A 27,476-nucleotide genomic window follows, 5' to 3' on the forward strand; every position below is an offset into this window, starting at 1 on the left:
CGACCCTCTGGAAGTGCGACACTCCCTCAGTATTGACCGTCTGACAGTGCAGCGCTCCCTCAGTACTGACTCTCTGACAGTGCGGCACTCCCTCAGTACTGACCCTCTGACAGTGCAGCGCTCCCTCAGTACTGACCCTCTGACAGTGCAGAACTCCCTCAGTACTGACCCTCTGACAGTGCGGCACTTCCTCAGTACTGACCCTCTGACAGTGCAGCGCTCCCTCAGTACTGACCCTGTGACAGTGCAGAACTCCCTCAGTACTGACCCTCTGACAGTGCGGCACTCCCTCAGTACTCATTCTATGATTCTAAGATCATAGTACCTGTACTAATTGATCCCTGGCAAGTCTTTCAACCAAGACTGGGAATGGACAACAAACGGCAGCCTTTGAAGCAAGGCCCACAGCCTAGGAATAAATTGAACGTACCTTTGTTTGGAAGGAGAAGATGCTGACTGCGAGACAGACCAGGCATGTGATGCCAATGCAGATCATCACACTCTTTGTGTCATGATAACTAGGAGGAGGAATAGATGAAGATAGAACAGTACAGCAGTGAAGACATGCAAGTAAAGTGGTCCCAGATTAACACTAAATCAATACTGAAATTAACACTAGTTAGACATCAAAATTAGTCTCTGTGCCGCAAACCAGTCTCTTAAATTGTGGAGATTTTTTTTAAATATAAATTTAGATTACCCAATTATTTTTTCCAATTAAGGGGCAATTTAGCGTGGCCATTCCACCTACTCTGCACATTTTTGGGTTGTGGGGGTGAAACCCACGCAGACACGGGGAGAATGTGCAAACTCCACACGGACAGTGACCCAGAGCCGGGATCGAACCTGGGACCTCAGCGCCGTGAGGCGGTTGTGCTAACCACTAGGCCACCGTGCTGCCCAATTGTGGAGATATTAAACTGACTTTTACAGACCTCTCTCAATGCCTTCCTCTGCAAAGCATGCTGACAGTGTGACACAGCACAATGTTCCTTCGAACATGGAACATACAGTGCAGGAGGCCATTCGGCCCATCGTGTCTGCACCGACCCACTTAATCCCTCACCCACCCTATGCCCGTAACCCCATCTAACGTTTTTGGTCACTAAGGGCAATTTATCATGGCCAATCCACCTAACCTGCACGTCTTTGGACTGTGGGAGGAAACCGGAGCACCCGGAGGAAACCCACGCAGGCACGGGGAGAATGTGCAGACTCCGCACAGACAGTGACCCAGAGGGGAATCGAACCTGGGACCCTGGTGCTGTGAAGCCACAGTGCTATCTATTGTGCTACCGTGCTGCCCTGCTCCCCACAGGACTAGCAATAGGAAGCCATGTGAGTCTGCTCCACCATTCAGTTAGATCATGGCTCATCTGCTGTACCTTAACTACACATACGTACCTTGTTCCCATAATCCCCTCATCCAAACACCCATTCATTTCCCTTCGAACCCCAGCTTCTTGGGGGAGAAGCTCCAGATTTCCACTGACTTTGTGTGAAACGTTTTTCCTGACATCACCACTGAACCAATTCTGAGGTCATGTCCACTTATCTGACAATATTTTCTCTATGTTTACCTTATTAATTCCTTTAATCATCTTAAACATCTCAATTAGATCACTACTTAATCATTTATAGGAGTGTGTGTTGTTGGCTTCTCACAGTTGTGTTAGGTACACTGGTCTAACACTGGCGGCAACTGGATGCAGCTTAAATCAGAAAGATACTCCAGACCTGGAAGTTAGTTCAATCAGGTTTATTGAACTAATAGCACAGTTCGCACAGTTCTCTGTGAGTTCGGCTCTCTGCTAACTTAAGTGTGGTTACTCTGTCTGACTGAACCAGACTAGCTGTTAGCCACGTGGTGGAGGTGTGAGATTGTAACAACACCCTTGACTGACTCTCTAGATGTTCATTAATGGAAAGAGGTGGAGTGTGAGTGACACGTGTCTTTTATAGTCAGATCCCACCCTTGAGTGTCCTGCCTGCTTATTGGTCAAGTCCTGTTCTCTGTGTCATTAGCTGCTTGTCTGTATATCATTATGTGTGTGCCTGCATATCATGACATCTGCTGTTGAGTAAAGAGTCAGGAGTTCTGTTCCTTTGCCAAACACCTTTATTTTCCTTGAACACTCTGCAGAAAACATTATCACCACCACAAGAACCAGCTGCACCCCCCTTACATAACCAGTGTCAATTATTGGATACTTAAATATGTGTGCAATAAAAATCAAAATATGAACATGTGTGTGTGCCGGAATCGGGCACATTATAATTGAAGATTCTTTTATTTTTCTGCCTACGTAGATAGTTTAGGCAGGACCCTATTGGACAGCCCTCCGCCCACCCCCTCCTTTCCAGTCCCTCCCCACCCCTCTCCTTTCCAGTCCCTCCCCACCCCCCTCCTTTCCAGTCCCTCCCCACCCCCCTCCTTTCCAGTCCCTCCCCATCCCCCCTCCTTTCTAGTCCCTCCCCACCCCCCTCCTTTCCAGTCCCTCCCCACCCCCTCCTTTCCAGTCCTCCCCACCGCGCTCCTTTCCAGTCCCTCCCCACCCCCCTCCTTTCCAGTCCCTCCCCACCCCCCTCCTTTCCAGTCCCTCCCCATCCCCCCTCCTTTCTAGTCCCTCCCCACCCCCCTCCTTTCCAGTCCCTCCCCACTCCCCTCCTTTCCAGTCCCTCCCCACCACCACCCTTCCCTCCTCCCCTTCCTTCCCGTTCTGTTGGTACAGAGGCGAGGGTATCTGGTCTCTCCAGCGCAAAGTTTAGTACTTGTACCGTTTGTTTTTTGTGCAACAGTGTTGTGAACTGGTTCAATAATCAGAATATCCTACACTCCCTCCTCGTACATTGGTACAGAGGGGAGGGTACCCTGTTTCTCCAACGCAAAATTAGTGTTTGTACCGTTTGGCCTTGTAGAAATGTAATGTTTTTAACAAAAATATGAACATATGTGTGTGGTCAGGGTGGGTAGGAATCATCAACCAGTCAACACATTGTGATCAGCACTGCCCAGTGCCACGCCAGCTGGTCAGCACTGCCCAGTGCCACACCAGCTGGTCAGCACTGCCCAGTGCCACACCAGCTGGTCAGCACTGCCCAGTGCCACACCAGCTGGTCAGCACTGCCCAGTGCCACACCAGCTGGTCAGCACTGCCCAGTGCCACACCAGCTGGTAGGCACTGCCCAGTGCCACACCAGCTGGTCAGCACTGTCCAGTGCCACACCAGCTGGTCAGCACTGCCCAGTGCCACACCAGCTGGTCAGCACTGCCCAGTGCCACACCAGCTGGTCAGCATTGCCCAGTGCCACACCAGCTGGTCAGCACTGCCCAGTGCCACACCAGCTGGTCAGCACTGCCCAGTGCCACACCAGCTGGTAGGCACTGCCCAGTGCCACACCAGCTGGTCAGCACTGTCCAGTGCCACACCAGCTGGTCAGCACTGCCCAGTGCCACACCAGCTGGTCAGCACTGCCCAGTGCCACACCAGCTGGTCAGCATTGCCCAGTGCCACACCAGCTGGTCAGCACTGCCCAGTGCCACATCAGCTGGTCAGCATTGCCCAGTGCCACACCAGCTGGTCAGCACTGTCCTGTGCCACACCAGGTTGTGCCATGACAGACCAATATATTGAAAAACGCTTATCGTTCAAACTACACCAGACAGGAATTGGTGACTCTCAGCAGGAGACAGGTCAGCATAAAACTGGACTGACATCAGATGGAATAATGTGATTGGGGGTCTGGGAGATACACAACAATGTGATTGGGGTTCGGAAGATACACGACAATGTGATTGGGGTCCGGGAGATACACGTCAATGTGATTGGGGTCCGGGAGATTCACGACAATGTGATTGGGGTCTGGGAGATACACGACAATGTGATTGGGGTCCGGGGGATACACGACAATGTGATTGGGGGTCCGGGAGATACACGTCAATGTGATTGGGGGTCCGGGAGATACACGTCAATGTGATTGGGGTCTGGGAGATACACGACAATGTGATTGGGGTCCGGGAGATACACGATAATGTGATTGGGGGTCCGGGAGATACACGACAATGTGATTGGGGTCTGGGAGATACACGACAATGTGATTGGGGGTCCGGGAGATACATGACAATGTGATTGGGGTCTGGGAGATACACGACAATGTGATTGGGGGTCCGGGAGATACACGACAATGTGATTGGGGTCTGGGAGATACACGACAATGTGATTGGGGTCTGGGAGATACACGTCAATGTGATTGGGATCCAGGAGATACACGTCAATGTGATTGGGATTCAGGAGATACACGACAATGTGATTGGGGTCCGGGAGATACACGTCAATGTGATTGGGATCCAGGAGACACACGACAATGTGACTGGGGTCCGGGAGATACACGACAATGTGATTGGGGTCTGGGAGATACACGACAATGTGATTGGGGTCTGGGAGATACACGACAATGTGATTGGGGTCTGGGAGATACACGACAATGTGATTGGGGTCTGGGAGATACACGTCAATGTGATTGGGGTCCGGGAGATACACGACAACGTGATTAGGGTCTGGGAGATACACGACAATGTGATTGGGGATCCAGGAGATACACGTCAATGTGATTGGGGTCCGGGAGATACACGACAACGTGATTAGGGTCTGGGATATACACGACAACGTGATTAGGGTCCGGGAGATACACGACAATGTGATTAGGGTCCGGGAGATACACGACAATGTGATTGGGGTCCGGGAGATACATGACAATGTGATTGGGGTCCGGGAGATACACGTCAATGTGATTGGGGGTCCGGGAGATACACGTCAATGTGATTGGGGGTCCGGGAGATACACGACAATGTGATTGGGGTCCGGGAGATACACGACAATGTGATTGGGGTCTGGGAGATACACGACAATGTGATTGGGGGTCCGGGAGATACACGTCAATGTGATTGGGGTCCGGGAGATACACGACAATGTGATTGGGGTCCGGGAGATACACAACAATGTGATTGGGATCCAGGAGATACATGACAATGTGATTGGGGTCTGGGAGATACACGACAATGTGATTGGGGTCTGGGAGATACACGACAATGTGATTGGGGGTCCGGGAGATACACGTCAATGTGATTGGGGGTCCGGGAGATACACGTCAATGTGATTGGGGTCTGGGAGATTCACGACAATGTGATTGGGGGTCTGGGAGATACATGACAATGTGATTGGGGTCTGGGAGATACACGACAATGTGATTGGGGGTCCGGGAGATACACGACAATGTGATTGGGGTCTGGGAGATACACGACAATGTGATTGGGGTCCGGGGGATACACGACAATGTGATTGGGGTCTGGGAGATACACGACAATGTGATTGGGGTCTGGGAGATACACGACAATGTGATTGGGGTCCGGGAGATACACAACACTGTGATTGGGGGTCCGGGAGATACACGTCAATGTGATTGGGATCCAGGAGATACACGACAATGTGATTGGAGTCTGGGAGATACACGTCAATGTGATTGGGATCCAGGAGATACACGACAATGTGATTGGGGTTCGGGAGATACACGACAATGTGATTGGGGTCTGGGAGATACACGACAATGTGATTGGGGTCTGGGAGATACACAACAATGTGATTAGGGTCCGGGAGATACACAACACTGTGATTGGGGGTCTGGGAGATACACGACAATGTGATTAGGGTCCGGGAGATACACGACAACGTGATTGGGGTCTGGGAGATACACGACAACGTGATTAGGGTCCGGGAGATACGCGACAATGTGATTGGGGTCCGGGAGATACACAACAATGTGATTAGGGTCCGGGAGATACACGTCAATGTGATTGGGGGTCTGGGAGATACACGACAATGTGATTGGGGTCTGGGAGATACACGTCAATGTGATTGGGATCCAGGAGATACACGTCAATGTGATTGGGATCCAGGAGATACACGACAATGTGATTGGGGTCCGGGAGATACACGTCAATGTGATTGGGATCCAGGAGACACACGACAATGTGACTGGGGTCCGGGAGATACACGACAATGTGATTGGGGTCTGGGAGATACACGACAATGTGATTGGGGTCTGGGAGATACACGACAATGTGATTGGGGTCTGGGAGATACACGACAATGTGATTGGGGTCTGGGAGATACACGTCAATGTGATTGGGGTCCGGGAGATACACGACAACGTGATTAGGGTCTGGGAGATACACGACAATGTGATTGGGGATCCAGGAGATACACGTCAATGTGATTGGGGTCCGGGAGATACACGACAACGTGATTAGGGTCTGGGATATACACGACAACGTGATTAGGGTCCGGGAGATACACGACAATGTGATTAGGGTCCGGGAGATACACGACAATGTGATTGGGGTCCGGGAGATACATGACAATGTGATTGGGGTCCGGGAGATACACGTCAATGTGATTGGGGGTCCGGGAGATACACGTCAATGTGATTGGGGGTCCGGGAGATACACGACAATGTGATTGGGGTCCGGGAGATACACGACAATGTGATTGGGGTCTGGGAGATACACGACAATGTGATTGGGGGTCCGGGAGATACACGTCAATGTGATTGGGGTCCGGGAGATACACGACAATGTGATTGGGGTCCGGGAGATACACAACAATGTGATTGGGATCCAGGAGATACATGACAATGTGATTGGGGTCTGGGAGATACACGACAATGTGATTGGGGTCTGGGAGATACACGACAATGTGATTGGGGGTCCGGGAGATACACGTCAATGTGATTGGGGGTCCGGGAGATACACGTCAATGTGATTGGGGTCTGGGAGATTCACGACAATGTGATTGGGGGTCTGGGAGATACATGACAATGTGATTGGGGTCTGGGAGATACACGACAATGTGATTGGGGGTCCGGGAGATACACGACAATGTGATTGGGGTCTGGGAGATACACGACAATGTGATTGGGGTCCGGGGGATACACGACAATGTGATTGGGGTCTGGGAGATACACGACAATGTGATTGGGGTCTGGGAGATACACGACAATGTGATTGGGGTCCGGGAGATACACAACACTGTGATTGGGGGTCCGGGAGATACACGTCAATGTGATTGGGATCCAGGAGATACACGACAATGTGATTGGAGTCTGGGAGATACACGTCAATGTGATTGGGATCCAGGAGATACACGACAATGTGATTGGGGTTCGGGAGATACACGACAATGTGATTGGGGTCTGGGAGATACACGACAATGTGATTGGGGTCTGGGAGATACACAACAATGTGATTAGGGTCCGGGAGATACACAACACTGTGATTGGGGGTCTGGGAGATACACGACAATGTGATTAGGGTCCGGGAGATACACGGCAACGTGATTGGGGTCTGGGAGATACACGACAACGTGATTAGGGTCCGGGAGATACGCGACAATGTGATTGGGGTCCGGGAGATACACAACAATGTGATTAGGGTCCGGGAGATACACGTCAATGTGATTGGGGGTCCGGGAGATACACGTCAATGTGATTGGGGTCCGGGAGATACATGACAATGTGATTGGGGTCCGGGAGATACACGAAAATGTGATTGGGATCCAGGAGATACACGACAATGTGATTGGGGTCTGGGAGATACAGGACAATGTGATTGGGGTCTGGGAGATAAACAACAATGTGATTGGGGTCCGGGAGATACACGTCAATGTGATTGGGGGTCCGGGAGATACACGTCAATGTGATTGGGGTCCGGGAGATACATGACAATGTGATTGGGGTCTGGGAGATACACGACAATGTGATTGGGGTCCGGGAGATACATGACAATGTGATTGGGGTCCGGGAGATACACGACAATGTGATTGGGGTCCGGGAGATACACGACAATGTGATTGGGGTCCGGGAGATACATGACAATGTGATTGGGGTCCGGGAGATACATGACAATGTGATTGGGGTTCGGGAGATACACGACAATGTGATTGGGGTTCGGGAGATACACGACAATGTGATTGGAGTCTGGGTGATACATGACAATGTGATTGGGATCCAGGTGATCCACGACAATGTGATTGGGGTCTGGGAGATTCACGACAATGTGATTGGGGTCTGGGAGATACACGACAATGTGATTGGGGTCCGGGAGATTCACGACAATGTGATTGTGGTCTGGGAGATACACGGCAATGTGATTGTAGTCTGGGAGATACACGGCAATGTGATTGGGGTCCGGGAGATACACGACAATGTGATTGGGATCCGGGAGATACACGACAATGTGATTGGGATCCAGGAGATACACGACAATGTGATTGGGATCCAGGAGATACACGACAATGTGATTGGGGGTCTGGGAGATACACGACAATGTGATTGGGGTCTGGGATATAAACGACAATGTGATTGGGGTCCGGGAAATACATGACAATGTGATTGGGGTCCGGGAGATACACAACACTGTGATTGGGGGTCTGGGAGATACACGACAATGTGATTGGGGTCTGGGAGATACACGACAATGTGATTGGGATCCAGGAGATACACGACAATGTGATTGGGGTCTGGGAGATACAGGACAATGTGATTGGGGTCTGGGAGATAAATGACAATGTGATTGGGATCCAGGAGATACACGACAATGTGATTGGGGTCTGGGAGATACACGGCAATGTGATTGGGGTCCGGGAGATACAGGACAATGTGATTGGGATCCAGGAGATACATGACAATGTGATTGGGGTCCGGGAGATACATGACAATGTGATTGGGGTCCGGGAGATACACGACAATGTGATTGGGATCCAGGAGATACACGACAATGTGATTGGGGTCTGGGAGATACACGACAATGTGATTGGGATCCAGGAGATACACGACAATGTGATTGGGGTCCGGGAGATACACGACAATGTGATTGGGGTCCAGGAGATACACGACAATGTGATTAGGGTCCAAGAGATAAACAACAATGTGATTGGGGTCTGGGAGATACACGACAATGTGATTGGGGTCCGGGAGATACAGGAAAATGTGATTGGGATCCAGGAGATACACGACAATGTGATTGGGGTCCGGGAGATACACGACAATGTGATTGGGGTTCAGGAGATACACGACAATGTGATTAGGGTCTGGGTGATACACGACAATGTGATTGGGATCCAGGAGATCCACGACAATGTGATTGGGGTCCGGGAGATACACGACAATGTGATTGGGGTCTGGGAGATACACGACAATGTGATTGGGATCATGGAGATACACGACAATGTGATTGGGGTCTGGGAGATACACGACAATGTGATTGGGGTCCGGGAGATTCACGACAATGTGATTGGGGTCCGGGGGATACACGACAATGTGATTGTGGTCTGGGAGATACACGGCAATGTGATTGGGGTCTGGGAGATACACGACAATGTGATTGGGCTCTGGGAGATACACGACAATGTGATTGGGGTCTGGGAGATACACGACAATGTGATTGGGGTCCGGGAGATACACGACAATGTGATTGGGGTCTGGGAGATACACGACAATGTGATTGGGGTCTGGGAGATACACGACAATGTGATTGGGGTCTGGGAGATACACGACAATGTGATTGGGGTCCGGGAGATACACGACAACGTGATTAGGGTCTGGGAGATACACGACAATGTGATTGGGGATCCAGGAGATACACGTCAATGTGATTGGGGTCCGGGAGATACACGACAACGTGATTAGGGTCTGGGATATACACGACAACGTGATTAGGGTCCGGGAGATACACGACAATGTGATTAGGGTCCGGGAGATACACGACAATGTGATTGGGGTCCGGGAGATACACGACAATGTGATTGGGGTCCGGGAGATACACGTCAATGTGATTGGGGGTCCGGGAGATACACGTCAATGTGATTGGGGGTCCGGGAGATACACGACAATGTGATTGGGGTCCGGGAGATACACGACAATGTGATTGGGGTCTGGGAGATACACGACAATGTGATTGGGGGTCCGGGAGATACACGTCAATGTGATTGGGGTCCGGGAGATACACGACAATGTGATTGGGGTCCGGGAGATACACAACAATGTGATTGGGATCCAGGAGATACATGACAATGTGATTGGGGTCTGGGAGATACACGACAATGTGATTGGGGTCTGGGAGATACACGACAATGTGATTGGGGGTCCGGGAGATACACGTCAATGTGATTGGGGGTCCGGGAGATACACGTCAATGTGATTGGGGTCTGGGAGATTCACGACAATGTGATTGGGGGTCTGGGAGATACATGACAATGTGACTGGGGTCTGGGAGATACACGACAATGTGATTGGGGGTCCGGGAGATACACGACAATGTGATTGGGGTCTGGGAGATACACGACAATGTGATTGGGGTCCGGGGGATACACGACAATGTGATTGGGGTCTGGGAGATACACGACAATGTGATTGGGGTCTGGGAGATACACGACAATGTGATTGGGGTCCGGGAGATACACAACACTGTGATTGGGGGTCCGGGAGATACACGTCAATGTGATTGGGGTCCGGGAGATACAGGACAATGTGATTGGGGTCTGGGAGATACAGGACAATGTGATTGGGGTCTGGGAGATAAACAACAATGTGATTGGGATCCAGGAGATACACGACAATGTGATTGGAGTCTGGGAGATACACGTCAATGTGATTGGGATCCAGGAGATACACGACAATGTGATTGGGGTTCGGGAGATACACGACAATGTGATTGGGGTCTGGGAGATACACGACAATGTGATTGGGGTCTGGGAGATACACAACAATGTGATTAGGGTCCGGGAGATACACAACACTGTGATTGGGGGTCTGGGAGATACACGACAATGTGATTAGGGTCCGGGAGATACACGACAACGTGATTGGGGTCTGGGAGATACACGACAACGTGATTAGGGTCCGGGAGATACGCGACAATGTGATTGGGGTCCGGGAGATACACAACAATGTGATTAGGGTCCGGGAGATACACGTCAATGTGATTGGGGGTCCGGGAGATACACGTCAATGTGATTGGGGTCCGGGAGATACATGACAATGTGATTGGGGTCCGGGAGATACACGACAATGTGATTGGGATCCAGGAGATACACGACAATGTGATTGGGGTCTGGGAGATACAGGACAATGTGATTGGGGTCTGGGAGATAAACAACAATGTGATTGGGGTCCGGGAGATACACGTCAATGTGATTGGGGGTCCGGGAGATACACGTCAATGTGATTGGGGTCCGGGAGATACATGACAATGTGATTGGGGTCTGGGAGATACACGACAATGTGATTGGGGTCCGGGAGATACATGACAATGTGATTGGGGTTCGGGAGATACACGACAATGTGATTGGGGTCCGGGAGATACACGACAATGTGATTGGGGTCCGGGAGATACATGACAATGTGATTGGGGTCCGGGAGATACATGACAATGTGATTGGGGTTCGGGAGATACACGACAATGTGATTGGGGTTCGGGAGATACACGACAATGTGATTGGAGTCTGGGTGATACATGACAATGTGATTGGGATCCAGGTGATCCACGACAATGTGATTGGGGTCTGGGAGATTCACGACAATGTGATTGGGGTCTGGGAGATACACGACAATGTGATTGGGGTCCGGGAGATTCACGACAATGTGATTGTGGTCTGGGAGATACACGGCAATGTGATTGTAGTCTGGGAGATACACGGCAATGTGATTGGGGTCCGGGAGATACACGACAATGTGATTGGGATCCGGGAGATACACGACAATGTGATTGGGATCCAGGAGATACACGACAATGTGATTGGGATCCAGGAGATACACGACAATGTGATTGGGGGTCTGGGAGATACACGACAATGTGATTGGGGTCTGGGATATAAACGACAATGTGATTGGGGTCCGGGAAATACATGACAATGTGATTGGGGTCCGGGAGATACACAACACTGTGATTGGGGGTCTGGGAGATACACGACAATGTGATTGGGGTCCGGGAGATATACGTCAATGTGATTGGGTTCTGGGAGATACACGACAATGTGATTGGGGTCTGGGAGATACACAACACTGTGATTGGGGTCTGGGAGATACACGACAATGTGATTGGGGTCTGGGAGATACACGACAATGTGATTGGGATCCAGGAGATACACGACAATGTGATTGGGGTCTGGGAGATACAGGACAATGTGATTGGGGTCTGGGAGATACACGGCAATGTGATTGGGGTCCGGGAGATACAGGACAATGTGATTGGGATCCAGGAGATACATGACAATGTGATTGGGGTCCGGGAGATACATGACAATGTGATTGGGGTCCGGGAGATACACGACAATGTGATTGGGATCCAGGAGATACACGACAATGTGATTGGGGTCTGGGATATACACGACAATGTGATTGGGATCCAGGAGATACACGACAATGTGATTGGGGTCCGGGAGATACACGACAATGTGATTGGGGTCCAGGAGATACACGACAATGTGATTAGGGTCCAAGAGATAAACAACAATGTGATTGGGGTCTGGGAGATACACGACAATGTGATTGGGGTCCGGGAGATACAGGAAAATGTGATTGGGATCCAGGAGATACACGACAATGTGATTGGGGTCCGGGAGATACACGACAATGTGATTGGGGTTCGGGAGATACACGACAATGTGATTAGGGTCTGGGTGATACACGACAATGTGATTGGGATCCAGGAGATCCACGACAATGTGATTGGGGTCCGGGAGATACACGACAATGTGATTGGGGTCTGGGAGATACACGACAATGTGATTGGGATCATGGAGATACACGACAATGTGATTGGGGTCTGGGAGATACACGACAATGTGATTGTGGTCCGGGAGATTCACGACAATGTGATTGGGGTCCGGGGGATACACGACAATGTGATTGTGGTCTGGGAGATACACGGCAATGTGATTGGGGTCTGGGAGATACACGACAATGTGATTGGGCTCTGGGAGATACACAACAATGTGATTGGGGTCTGGGAGATACACGACAATGTGATTGGGGTCCGGGAGATACACGACAATGTGATTGGGGTCTGGGAGATACACGACAATGTGATTGGGGTCTGGGAGATACACGACAATGTGATTGGGGTCTGGGAGATACACGTCAATGTGATTGGGGTCCGGGAGATACACGACAACGTGATTAGGGTCTGGGAGATACACGACAATGTGATTGGGGATCCAGGAGATACACGTCAATGTGATTGGGGTCCGGGAGATACACGACAATGTGATTAGGGTCTGGGATATACACGACAACGTGATTAGGGTCCGGGAGATACACGACAATGTGATTAGGGTCCGGGAGATACACGACAATGTGATTGGGGTCCGGGAGATACATGACAATGTGATTGGGGTCCGGGAGATACACGTCAATGTGATTGGGGGTCCGGGAGATACACGTCAATGTGATTGGGGGTCCGGGAGATACACGACAATGTGATTGGGGTCCGGGAGATACACGACAATGTGATTGGGGTCTGGGAGATACACGACAATGTGATTGGGGGTCCGGGAGATACACGTCAATGTGATTGGGGTCCGGGAGATACACGACAATGTGATTGGGGTCCGGGAGATACACAACAATGTGATTGGGATCCAGGAGATACATGACAATGTGATTGGGGTCTGGGAGATACACGACAATGTGATTGGGGTCTGGGAGATACACGACAATGTGATTGGGGGTCCGGGAGATACACGTCAATGTGATTGGGGGTCCGGGAGATACACGTCAATGTGATTGGGGTCTGGGAGATTCACGACAATGTGATTGGGGGTCTGGGAGATACATGACAATGTGATTGGGGTCTGGGAGATACACGACAATGTGATTGGGGGTCCGGGAGATACACGACAATGTGATTGGGGTCTGGGAGATACACGACAATGTGATTGGGGTCCGGGGGATACACGACAATGTGATTGGGGTCTGGGAGATACACGACAATGTGATTGGGGTCTGGGAGATACACGACAATGTGATTGGGGTCCGGGAGATACACAACACTGTGATTGGGGGTCCGGGAGATACACGTCAATGTGATTGGGATCCAGGAGATACACGACAATGTGATTGGAGTCTGGGAGATACACGTCAATGTGATTGGGATCCAGGAGATACACGACAATGTGATTGGGGTTCGGGAGATACACGACAATGTGATTGGGGTCTGGGAGATACACGACAATGTGATTGGGGTCTGGGAGATACACAACAATGTGATTAGGGTCCGGGAGATACACAACACTGTGATTGGGGGTCTGGGAGATACACGACAATGTGATTAGGGTCCGGGAGATACACGACAACGTGATTGGGGTCTGGGAGATACACGACAACGTGATTAGGGTCCGGGAGATACGCGACAATGTGATTGGGGTCCGGCAGATACACAACAATGTGATTAGGGTCCGGGAGATACACGTCAATGTGATTGGGGGTCCGGGAGATACACGTCAATGTGATTGGGGTCCGGGAGATACATGACAATGTGATTGGGGTCCGGGAGATACACGACAATGTGATTGGGATCCAGGAGATACACGACAATGTGATTGGGGTCTGGGAGATACAGGACAATGTGATTGGGGTCTGGGAGATAAACAACAATGTGATTGGGGTCCGGGAGATACACGTCAATGTGATTGGGGGTCCGGGAGATACACGTCAATGTGATTGGGGTCCGGGAGATACATGACAATGTGATTGGGGTCTGGGAGATACACGACAATGTGATTGGGGTCCGGGAGATACATGACAATGTGATTGGGGTTCGGGAGATACACGACAATGTGATTGGGGTCCGGGAGATACACGACAATGTGATTGGGGTCCGGGAGATACATGACAATGTGATTGGGGTCCGGGAGATACATGACAATGTGATTGGGGTTCGGGAGATACACGACAATGTGATTGGGGTTCGGGAGATACACGACAATGTGATTGGAGTCTGGGTGATACATGACAATGTGATTGGGATCCAGGTGATCCACGACAATGTGATTGGGGTCTGGGAGATTCACGACAATGTGATTGGGGTCTGGGAGATACACGACAATGTGATTGGGGTCCGGGAGATTCACGACAATGTGATTGTGGTCTGGGAGATACACGGCAATGTGATTGTAGTCTGGGAGATACACGGCAATGTGATTGGGGTCCGGGAGATACACGACAATGTGATTGGGATCCGGGAGATACACGACAATGTGATTGGGATCCAGGAGATACACGACAATGTGATTGTGATCCAGGAGATACACGACAATGTGATTGGGGGTCTGGGAGATACACGACAATGTGATTGGGGTCTGGGATATAAACGACAATGTGATTGGGGTCCGGGAAATACATGACAATGTGATTGGGGTCCGGGAGATACACAACACTGTGATTGGGGGTCTGGGAGATACACGACAATGTGATTGGGGTCCGGGAGATATACGTCAATGTGATTGGGTTCTGGGAGATACACGACAATGTGATTGGGGTCTGGGAGATACACAACACTGTGATTGGGGTCTGGGAGATACACGACAATGTGATTGGGGTCTGGGAGATACACGACAATGTGATTGGGATCCAGGAGATACACGACAATGTGATTGGGGTCTGGGAGATACAGGACAATGTGATTGGGGTCTGGGAGATAAATGACAATGTGATTGGGATCCAGGAGATACACGACAATGTGATTGGGGTCTGGGAGATACACGGCAATGTGATTGGGGTCCGGGAGATACAGGACAATGTGATTGGGATCCAGGAGATACATGACAATGTGATTGGGGTCCGGGAGATACATGACAATGTGATTGGGGTCCGGGAGATACACGACAATGTGATTGGGATCCAGGAGATACACGACAATGTGATTGGGGTCTGGGATATACACGACAATGTGATTGGGATCCAGGAGATACACGACAATGTGATTGGGGTCCGGGAGATACACGACAATGTGATTGGGGTCCAGGAGATACACGACAATGTGATTAGGGTCCAAGAGATAAACAACAATGTGATTGGGGTCTGGGAGATACACGACAATGTGATTGGGGTCCGGGAGATACAGGAAAATGTGATTGGGATCCAGGAGATACACGACAATGTGATTGGGGTCCGGGAGATACACGACAATGTGATTGGGGTTCGGGAGATACACGACAATGTGATTAGGGTCTGGGTGATACACGACAATGTGATTGGGATCCAGGAGATCCACGACAATGTGATTGGGGTCCGGGAGATACACGACAATGTGATTGGGGTCTGGGAGATACACGACAATGTGATTGGGATCATGGAGATACACGACAATGTGATTGGGGTCTGGGAGATACACGACAATGTGATTGGGGTCCGGGAGATTCACGACAATGTGATTGGGGTCCGGGGGATACACGACAATGTGATTGTGGTCTGGGAGATACACGGCAATGTGATTGGGGTCTGGGAGATACACGACAATGTGATTGGGCTCTGGGAGATACACAACAATGTGATTGGGGTCTGGGAGATACACGACAATGTGATTGGGGTCCGGGAGATACACGACAATGTGATTGGGGTCTGGGAGATACACAACACTGTGATTGGGGATCCGGGAGATACAGGACAATGTGATTGGGGTCTGGGAGATACACGACAATGTGATTGGGGTCTGGGAGATACACAACAATGTGATTGGGATCCAGGAGATACACGACAATGTGATTGGGGTCTGGGAGATACACGACAATGTGATTGGGGTCTGGGAGATACACGACAATGTGATTGGGATCCAGGAGATACACGACAATTTGATTGGGGGTCTGGGAGATACACGACAATGTGATTGGGATCCAGGAGATACACGACAATGTGATTGGGGTCTGGGAGATACACGACAATATGATTGGGGTCCGGGAGATACACGACAATGTGATTGGGGTCCGGGAGATACATGACAATGTGATTGGGGTCTGGGAGATACACGACAATGTGATTGGGATCCAGGAGATACACGACAATGTGATTGGGGTCTGGGAGATACACGACAATGTGATTGGGGTCCGGGAGATACACGACAATGTGATTGGGGTCCGGGAGATACACGACAATGTGATTGGGGTCTGGGAGATACACGACAATGTGATTGGGGTCTGGGAGATACACGACAATGTGATTGGGGTCCGGGAGATACACGACAATGTGATTGGGGTCCGGGAGATACACGACAATGTGATTGGGATCCAGGAGATACACGACAATGTGATTGGGGTCTGGGAGATACAGGACAATGTGATTGGGGTCTGGGAGATAAACGTCAATGTGATTGGGATCCAGGAGATACACGACAATGTGATTGGGGTCTGGGATATAAACGACAATGTGATTGGGATCCAGGAGATACATGACAATGTGATTGGGGTCCAGGAGATACACGACAATGTGATTAGGGTCCGGGAGATACACGACAATGTGATTGGGGTCCGGGAGATACACGACAATGTGATTGGGGTCCGGGAGATACAGGACAATGTGATTGGGGTCTGGGAGATACACGACAATGCGATTGGGATCCAGGAGATACACGACAATGTGATTGGGGTCTGGGAGATACACGACAATGTGATTGGGGTCTGGGAGATACACGACAATGTGATTGGGGTCTGGGAGATACACGACAATGTGATTGGGGTCTGGGAGATACACGACAATGTGATTGGGATCCAGGAGATACACGACAATGTGATTGGGGTCTGGGAGATACACGACAATGTGATTGGGGTCTGGGAGATACATGACAATGTGATTGGGGTCCGGGAGATACACGACAATGTGATTGGGGGTCTGGGAGATACACGACAATGTGATTGGGATCCAGGAGATACATGACAATGTGATTGGGGTCTGGGAGATACACGACAATGTGATTGGGGTCTGGGAGATACACGACAATGTGATTGGGGTCTGGGAGATACATGACAATGTGATTGGGGTCTGGGAGATACACGACAATGTGATTGGGGTTCGGGAGATACACGACAATGTGATTGGGGTCTGGGAGATACACGACAATGTGATTGGGGTCCGGGAGATACACGACAATGTGATTGGGATCCAGGAGATACACGACAATGTGATTGGGGTCTGGGAGATACACGACAATGCGATTGGGATCCAGGAGATACACGACAATGTGATTGGGATCCAGGAGATACATGACAATGTGATTGGGGTCCGGGAGATACACGACAATGTGATTGGGATCCAGGAGATACACGACAATGTGATTGGGGGTCCGGGAGATACACGACAATGTGATTGGGGTCTGGGAGATACACGACAATGTGATTGGGGTCCGGGAGATACACGACAATGTGATTGGGATCCAGGAGATACACGACAATGTGATTGGGATCCAGGAGATACACGACAATGTGATTGGGGTCTGGGAGATACACGACAATGTGATTGGGATCCAGGAGATACACGACAATGTGATTGGGGTCTGGGAGATACACGACAATGTGATTGGGGTCCGGGAGATACACGACAATGTGATTGGGATCCAGGAGATACACGACAATGTGATTGGGGTCTGGGAGATACACGACAATGCGATTGGGATCCAGGAGATACACGACAATGTGATTGGGATCCAGGAGATACATGACAATGTGATTGGGGTCCGGGAGATACACGACAATGTGATTGGGGTCCGGGAGATACACGACAATGTGATTGGGATCCAGGAGATACACGACAATGTGATTGGGGGTCCGGGAGATACACGACAATGTGATTGGGGTCTGGGAGATACACGACAATGTGATTGGGGTCCGGGAGATACACGACAATGTGATTGGGATCCAGGAGATACACGACAATGTGATTGGGATCCAGGAGATACACGACAATGTGATTGGGGTCCGGGAGATACACGACAATGTGATTGGGGTCTGGGAGATACACGACAATGTGATTGGGATCCAGGAGATACACGACAATGTGATTGGGGGTCCAGGAGATACACGACAATGTGATTGGGGTCTGGGAGATACACGACAATGTGATTGGGGTCCGGGAGATACACGACAATGCGATTGGGATCCAGGAGATACACGACAATGTGATTGGGATCCGGGAGATACACGACAATGTGATTGGGATCCAGGAGATACACGACAATTTGATTGGGGGTCTGGGAGATACACGACAATGTGATTGGGATCCAGGAGATACACGACAATGTGATTGGGGTCTGGGAGATACACGACAATATGATTGGGGTCCGGGAGATACACGACAATGTGATTGGGGTCCGGGAGATACATGACAATGTGATTGGGGTCTGGGAGATACACGACAATGTGATTGGGATCCAGGAGATACACGACAATGTGATTGGGGTCTGGGAGATACACGACAATGTGATTGGGGTCCGGGAGATACACGGCAATGTGATTGGGGTCCGGGAGATACACGACAATGTGATTGGGGTCTGGGAGATACACGACAATGTGATTGGGGTCTGGGAGATACACGACAATGTGATTGGGGTCCGGGAGATACATGACAATGTGATTGGGGTCCGGGAGATACACGACAATGTGATTGGGATCCAGGAGATACACGACAATGTGATTGGGGTCTGGGAGATACAGGACAATGTGATTGGGGTCTGGGAGATAAACGTCAATGTGATTGGGATCCAGGAGATACACGACAATGTGATTGGGGTCTGGGATATAAACGACAATGTGATTGGGATCCAGGAGATACATGACAATGTGATTGGGGTCCAGGAGATACACGACAATGTGATTAGGGTCCGGGAGATACACGACAATGTGATTGGGGTCCGGGAGATACACGACAATGTGATTGGGGTCCGGGAGATACAGGACAATGTGATTGGGGTCTGGGAGATACACGACAATGCGATTGGGATCCAGGAGATACACGACAATGTGATTGGGGTCTGGGAGATACACGACAATGTGATTGGGGTCTGGGAGATACACGACAATGTGATTGGGGTCTGGGAGATACACGACAATGTGATTGGGGTCTGGGAGATACACGACAATGCGATTGGGATCCAGGAGATACACGACAATGTGATTGGGGTCTGGGAGATACACGACAATGTGATTGGGGTCTGGGAGATACATGACAATGTGATTGGGGTCCGGGAGATACACGACAATGTGATTGGGGGTCTGGGAGATACACGACAATGTGATTGGGATCCAGGAGATACATGACAATGTGATTGGGGTCTGGGAGATACACGACAATGTGATTGGGGTCTGGGAGATACACGACAATGTGATTGGGGTCTGGGAGATACATGACAATGTGATTGGGGTCTGGGAGATACACGACAATGTGATTGGGGTTCGGGAGATACACGACAATGTGATTGGGGTCTGGGAGATACACGACAATGTGATTGGGGTCCGGGAGATACACGACAATGTGATTGGGATCCAGGAGATACACGACAATGTGATTGGGGTCTGGGAGATACACGACAATGCGATTGGGATCCAGGAGATACACGACAATGTGATTGGGATCCAGGAGATACATGACAATGTGATTGGGGTCCGGGAGATACACGACAATGTGATTGGGATCCAGGAGATACACGACAATGTGATTGGGGGTCCGGGAGATACACGACAATGTGATTGGGGTCTGGGAGATACACGACAATGTGATTGGGGTCCGGGAGATACACGACAATGCGATTGGGATCCAGGAGATACACGACAATGTGATTGGGATCCAGGAGATACACGACAATGTGATTGGGGTCTGGGAGATACACGACAATGTGATTGGGATCCAGGAGATACACGACAATGTGATTGGGGTCTGGGAGATACACGACAATGTGATTGGGGTCCGGGAGATACACGACAATGTGATTGGGATCCAGGAGATACACGACAATGTGATTGGGGTCTGGGAGATACACGACAATGCGATTGGGATCCAGGAGATACACGACAATGTGATTGGGATCCAGGAGATACATGACAATGTGATTGGGGTCCGGGAGATACACGACAATGTGATTGGGGTCCGGGAGATACACGACAATGTGATTGGGATCCAGGAGATACACGACAATGTGATTGGGGGTCCGGGAGATACACGACAATGTGATTGGGGTCTGGGAGATACACGACAATGTGATTGGGGTCCGGGAGATACACGACAATGCGATTGGGATCCAGGAGATACACGACAATGTGATTGGGATCCAGGAGATACACGACAATGTGATTGGGGTCCGGGAGATACACGACAATGTGATTGGGGTCTGGGAGATACACGACAATGTGATTGGGATCCAGGAGATACACGACAATGTGATTGGGGGTCCAGGAGATACACGACAATGTGATTGGGGTCTGGGAGATACACGACAATGTGATTGGGGTCCGGGAGATACACGACAATGCGATTGGGATCCAGGAGATACACGACAATGTGATTGGGATCCGGGAGATACACGACAATGTGATTGGGGTCCGGGAGATACAGGAGGATAGTAAGGTATCTTTCCACCTTTGGGACCTAATAAGTGAACTACTCCCAATACAGGCCATTGGTCTGTGCAGGGCTTTATAGTCCAGGAGTCTCCTTCTGCCCTCACGCGCCTCACCGGGTTAACTTCTCCTTCCATTCCCCTCTGCTTCATGGATTTAGATATTTTCCCACTGCCAGGCTCTCGCTAGTGGGCTAGGTGGCAGAGACAAAGTTTAACTGGTTGTGAGAAGTTATGTTTTAGGGTAAACTCTTACGTGGTCAGCATCCCTGCCATGTATGACATTGCCAGCGTCTGAGGAGAGAAGAAAAGACTGCATCAGTTATTCACTCAAATGTAATCACTTCGCCCAACTGCAATGAGGATTAGTCAGGATGAGGAGGGTGATGATTATTACAATGCCAGTTGTTACAGCTGGATGGGAAGATCCCAGAATGGAACCCTGGCTCAACTTTTACTTTTAAAAACTAAAACGTGGAGGTAGAGTCCCAGGACCGCTAATACGTTTTAACAAGAAGGAAATACATTTATTGAACATGAAATAAATTGATGATGATCCAATGGCCGGGATTCTCCGACCCTGCTCCAGGTCTGAGAATCCCTGGGGGGAGGGAGGGAACGGACGCGAGAATCGTGCTGTGCCGCCACAACGCTGGCTCGCCGATTTTCCGGGCGCCTGCGGGATTGCCGCCGCGCCGGCCAGGGGCTGTTGAAAGCGGCCTCCCCGGCGATTCTCCGGGCCTTGATGGGCCGAGTGGCCGCTGAGTTCGGCCGAGTCCCTCCGGCGTCGGTTACTGAGGGTCACGGCGGGACCTGGAAGTGTGTCTGCGGGGGCCGTCCTGGAGGGGGGGGGGGGGGGGGGGGGGAGGATCCGACCCCGGGGGAGGCCTCAACGGTGGCCTGGCCCGCGATCGGGACCTACCGATCGGCGGGCGGGCTGGTTCCATGGGGCTACATGGGCCCCTGTAGGGCTCCGCCATATTTCGCGGGGGTCGGGGCCGAGACGGGAACCCATGCGCATGCGTGGAATTACGCCGGCCGTGGCACGCATGCGCGAACACGTGCCGGCTATAGCGCGCATGCGTGGACTCGCGCCTGCCATGTCGCCCCGGCTGGAGCTGCGGGGACCACTCTGGCACCGACCTAACCCCCGAGGAAGGGGAGCATACCAGACAATTGAGGACCGCTGACGCCGGAGTGGTTCACGCTGGCATCAGAACTTGGCCGCGGGATTGGAGAATCCCGGCAATACCTCTTTACTCCCCTCTTTGCTTAACAATTACAAACAGGTTTTAGCATCAACACGGATTACAAAGTACATCTACAATGGACTCGTTAACACAAAGTCCCTGTTGAGCAGACACGACTGTGGGAAATACAATCACCACTCTGATCCCCAAGTGAACGTTCGTGTATTTCTCCAGATTCCCCCCAGATGATTGTCACATGAGAGTTTACAAACACCTCTCCCCAAAACACACTTTAAAATCTTCCCTCACAGTATGCTTTCCTTTAGTGGTTTACATTCCAAAATGCAGACCAGATTTTCCAGGTACAAGGGGAGAAAATCAGCAGAGCCAACAGTGGAGTACAGAAAGTACAAGGTCAAGCTTAATAAAGCAATTAGGAGAGCAAAGAGGGGATATGAGAAATCTCCGGCTGCTAAAAGTAGGGCAAATCCCAAAATATTCTATCAATTTATCAATGTGAAGAGGATTACCAGGGAAAGAGTAGGGCCCATTAGGGACCAAGGGGGAAATCTGTGGGTGGAGCCAGAGGACATTGGTAGGGTGTTGAACAAATATTTCACATCTGTCTTCACCCAAGAGAATGAGGAGGCAGATGTGGAGAGAGATTGTGAGGTTCTTTAGCGAATTGGAGTGACAAGGTATTGGCAGGTTTAAAAGTGGACAAATCTCCAGGTCTGGATGAATTGTGTCTCAGGCTGCTGTAGGAGGTGAAGGAGGATATTGCAGGGGTCCTTTTTAATTCCTTTCTGGCCACGGGGGAGGTGCCCGAGGACTGGAGAACAGCTAATGTGGTCCCACTATTTAAGAAAGGTTGTAGAGACAAGCCAGGGAACTACAGACCAGTGAGTCTCACGTCAGCAGTAGGGAAACTATTGGAAAAAATTCTGAAGTAGAGAATCTGTCTCCACTTGCAGAAGCAAGGTTTGATCAGGAATAAATAGCATGGCTTTGTCAGAGAGAGGTCATGCCTAACAAATTTTACTGAATTTTTTGACGGAGTGACCAGGTGTATAGATGAGGGTATTGCAGTTGATGAAGTTCGCATGGATTTCAGCAAAGCTGTTGACAAGGTCCCACATGGGAGACTTATAAAGAAAGCAAATGCACATGGGATACAGGGTGATTTGATAAGGTGGATTCAAAATGAGCTTAACTGTAGGAGACAGAGGGTGATGACAGACGGCTGCTTTAGTGACTGGAAGCCAGTGTCCAGTGGGGTACCACAGGGATCCGTGCTGGGTCCTCTAGTGTTTGTTATTTATATAAATGACATAGATGATTATGTGGGGGGTAGGATCAGTACGTATCCAGATGACACAAAGATTGGCCGGGTCGTTAACAGTGTGATTGAGTGTCTTGGGTTACAGGAAGATAGAGGCAGGATGGTCAATGGGCAGAAACATGGCAAATGGAATTTAACCCTGAAAAGTGTGAGGCGATACACTTTGGAAGGAGTAATGTGACAAGGAAGTATTCAATGAATGGCCTGACACTGGGAGTTCTGAGGAACACAGGGACCTTGGAGCGTTTGTCCATGGATCTCTGAAGGCAGAAGGGCAGGTTAATGGGGTGGTGAAAAAGGCACATGGGACACTTGCCTTTATCAATCGTGGCATAGATTACAAAAGCAGGGAGGTCATGCTGGAGTTGTATAGAACTTTGATGAGGCCACAGCTGGAGTACTGTGTGCAGTTCTGGTCGCTGCATTATAGGAAGGATGTGACTGCACTGGACGGGGTGCAGAGGAGATTCACCAGGATGTTGCCTCGGATGGAACATTTAAGTTATGAAGAGAGGTTGGATAGGTTTGGGTTGTTTTCTCTGGAGCAAAGACTGAGGGGTGACCTGATCGAGGTGGACAAGATTATGAGGGGCATGGACAGGGTGGATAGGGAGCAGCTGTTGCCCTTAGTTGAAGGGTCAGTTACAAGGGGGGCACAAGGTGAAGGTGAGGGGCAGGAGGTTCAGGGGGCATTTGAGGAAAAGCTTTTTTGCCCAGAGGGTGGTGACGGTCTGGAACGCACTGCCTGGGAGGGTGGTAGAGGCGGGTTGCCTCACATCCTTTATAAAGTACCTGGATGAGCACTTGGCACGTCATAATATTCAGGGCTATGGGCCAAGTACTGGCAAATGGGATTAGCTAGACAGGTCAGGTGTTTTTCATGTGTCGGTGCAGACTCAATGGGCTGAAGGGCCATTTCTGCACTGTATTTTCTGTGATTTAATGTGATTTATCATAGAATCATAGAATTTACAGTGCAGAAGGAGGCCATACGGCCCATCGAGTCTGCACCGGCTCTTGGAAAGAGCACCCTACCCAAGATCAACACCTCCGCCCAATCCCCATAACCCAGTAACCCCACTCAACACTAAGGGCAATTTTGGACACCAAGGGCAATTTATCATGGCCAATCCATCTAACCTACACATCTTTGAACTGTTGGAGGAAACTGGAGCACCCGGAGGAAACCCACGCACGCACGGGGAGGATGTGCAGACTCCACACAGACAGTGACCCAAGCCGGAATCGAACCTGGGACCCTGGACCTGTGAAGCAATTGTGCTATTCACAATGCTACTGTGCTGCCCGGTAACATGGGTGTAACAGCGAATCCAGTCCAGGAATTTACACCACCCCCTTTTCCAGCCACCGTTTTCCGTAGTCATTTCAACTACCATTCTACAGGCTGTAGTAAAATCTCACATACCTGAAAATCACTTCATATATCTTTCTGTTCTCTGTTCTAATACCTTTAACCTCAGACATCTTGGAAAGTTCTCTTCATTTCTCTAGTTTTCCTAGCTAGCTGCTCTTCAGATCTTGTCACTTGTTTTCTTAATCTTTAAACTAATTTGGCAGGGGAATGGTAACCGGATCTGTAGTCCAGCAACTAAGGAAGCCGATATTCAGGACGCCAAAGCACGTAGTGATGCAGTGGGGAAGGTAACACTGACAAAGGAGAGTACTTGCAAGCAAGGAGATGGGTTGAAGTGTGTCTACTTTAATGCAAGAAGCATCAGGAATAAGGTGGGTGAACTTAAGGCATGGATCGGTACTTGGGACTACGATGTGGTGGCCATCACTGAAACCTGGATAGAAGAGGGGCAGAAATGGTTGTTGGAGGTCCCTGGTTATAGATATTTCAACAAGATTTTTTTTTATAAATGTTTTTATTCAGTTTTCATATTTTATATTGAACAAATTACAAATTGTTAGGAGAAAGAAAAAAGAAAAAAAACAAACACGCAAAAATTAACATACATATTTACAGGTAAGCATCTTCGTAGTAGTAACTGCGCCCCCCCCCCCCCCCCCCTCCCCCTCAACATGTTTATTTAGTTTGGTTTTGGGCCTTAGCTAGCCATCGAACCCCCATAACGAACCTGTAGCCCCCCCCCCCCCTCCCGCTACCTTCCCCCGACTATTCTTCCTCTTGTACATTGGCCACAAATAGGTCCCGGAACAGTTGCATGAATGGCTCCCACGTTCTGTGGAAGCCGTCGTCCGACCCTCGGATGGCAAATTTGATTTTCTCCATTTGGAGAGATTCCGAGAGGTCGGACAGCCAGTCCGCAGCTCTGGGCGGTGCTGCTGACCGCCAGCCAAACAGGATTCTACGGCGGGCGATCAGGGAGGCAAAGGCAAGGGCGTCTGCCCTCCTCCCCAGGAATAGATCTGGCTGTTCTGAAACCCCGAAGACCGCCACTATCGGGCATGGCTCCACCCTCACTCCCACCACTTTGGACATTACCTCGAAGAAGGCTGTCCAGTACTCCACGAGTCTGGGGCAAGACCAGAACATGTGGGCGTGGTTGGCCGGGCCTCTTTGGCACCGTTCACATCTGTCTTCCACCTCCGGGAAGAACCTACTCATACGGGTTCTTGTTAAGTGGGCTCTATGTACCACTTTTAGTTGCGTCAGGCTGAGCCTTGCGCACGTGGAGGTGGAGTTGACCCTATGCAGTGCTTCGCTCCAGAGTCCCCACCCGATCTCCATCCCCAGGTCGTCCTCCCATTTCCTCCTTGTTGCGTCCAGTACGGTGTCGTCCCTATCTACCATACATGTCTACCTATCGGTCATACATGTCACTACAGTTCCCTTTCTCTAGGATACTTGCGTCCAGTAGGTCTTCCAGTAGTGTCTGTCGTGGCGGTTGTGGGTACGTCCTTGTCTCCTTTCGTAGGAAGTTTTTGAGCTGCAGGTACCGTAGCTCGTTCCCCCCAGCTAGCTGAAATTTCTCTGTCAGTTCGTCCAGTGTGCGATCCTGTCGTCCGTGTATAGGTCCCTGACTGTCAGTGTCCCCCCGTCCTGCCTCCACCTTTTGAAGGTGGCGTCGGTCAGTGCTGGTTTGAACCTATGGTTGTTGCAGATGGGAGCCCTGTTCGACATTTTGGTCAGGCCAAGTTGCTGCCGCAGTTGGTTCCAGGATTGGAGGGTGGCTGTCACCACTGGGCTGCTGGAGTGTTTTTTGGGTGGGGATGGGAGTGCTGCCGTGGCGAGGGCCCGGAGGGAGGTTCCCATGCAGGAGGCCTCCTCCGCACGCACCCACTCAGCTTCTGGCTCCTGGATCCATCC

General features: G+C 50.4%; 1 protein-coding gene across 5 annotated transcripts in view; it reads right to left on the reverse strand.

Annotated features, from left to right (window-relative positions):
- faim2a (Fas apoptotic inhibitory molecule 2a) overlaps positions 1-27,476 on the reverse strand; it is a 394,729-nt gene that overhangs the window by 21,932 nt on the left and 345,321 nt on the right. For all 5 annotated transcript variants that reach the window (XM_038808517.1, XM_038808516.1, XM_038808515.1 and 2 more), the window contains exons 8-9: positions 21,906-21,943; positions 431-518 (exon numbers count right to left, since the gene is read on the reverse strand). In XM_038808517.1, the coding sequence (XP_038664445.1) occupies positions 431-518; positions 21,906-21,943 (126 nt within the window). The remainder of the gene's footprint in view (positions 1-430; positions 519-21,905; positions 21,944-27,476) is intronic.

This window comes from Scyliorhinus canicula, chromosome 10, assembly GCF_902713615.1.
Source record: "Scyliorhinus canicula chromosome 10, sScyCan1.1, whole genome shotgun sequence".
Classification (NCBI taxonomy): domain Eukaryota; kingdom Metazoa; phylum Chordata; class Chondrichthyes; order Carcharhiniformes; family Scyliorhinidae; genus Scyliorhinus; species Scyliorhinus canicula.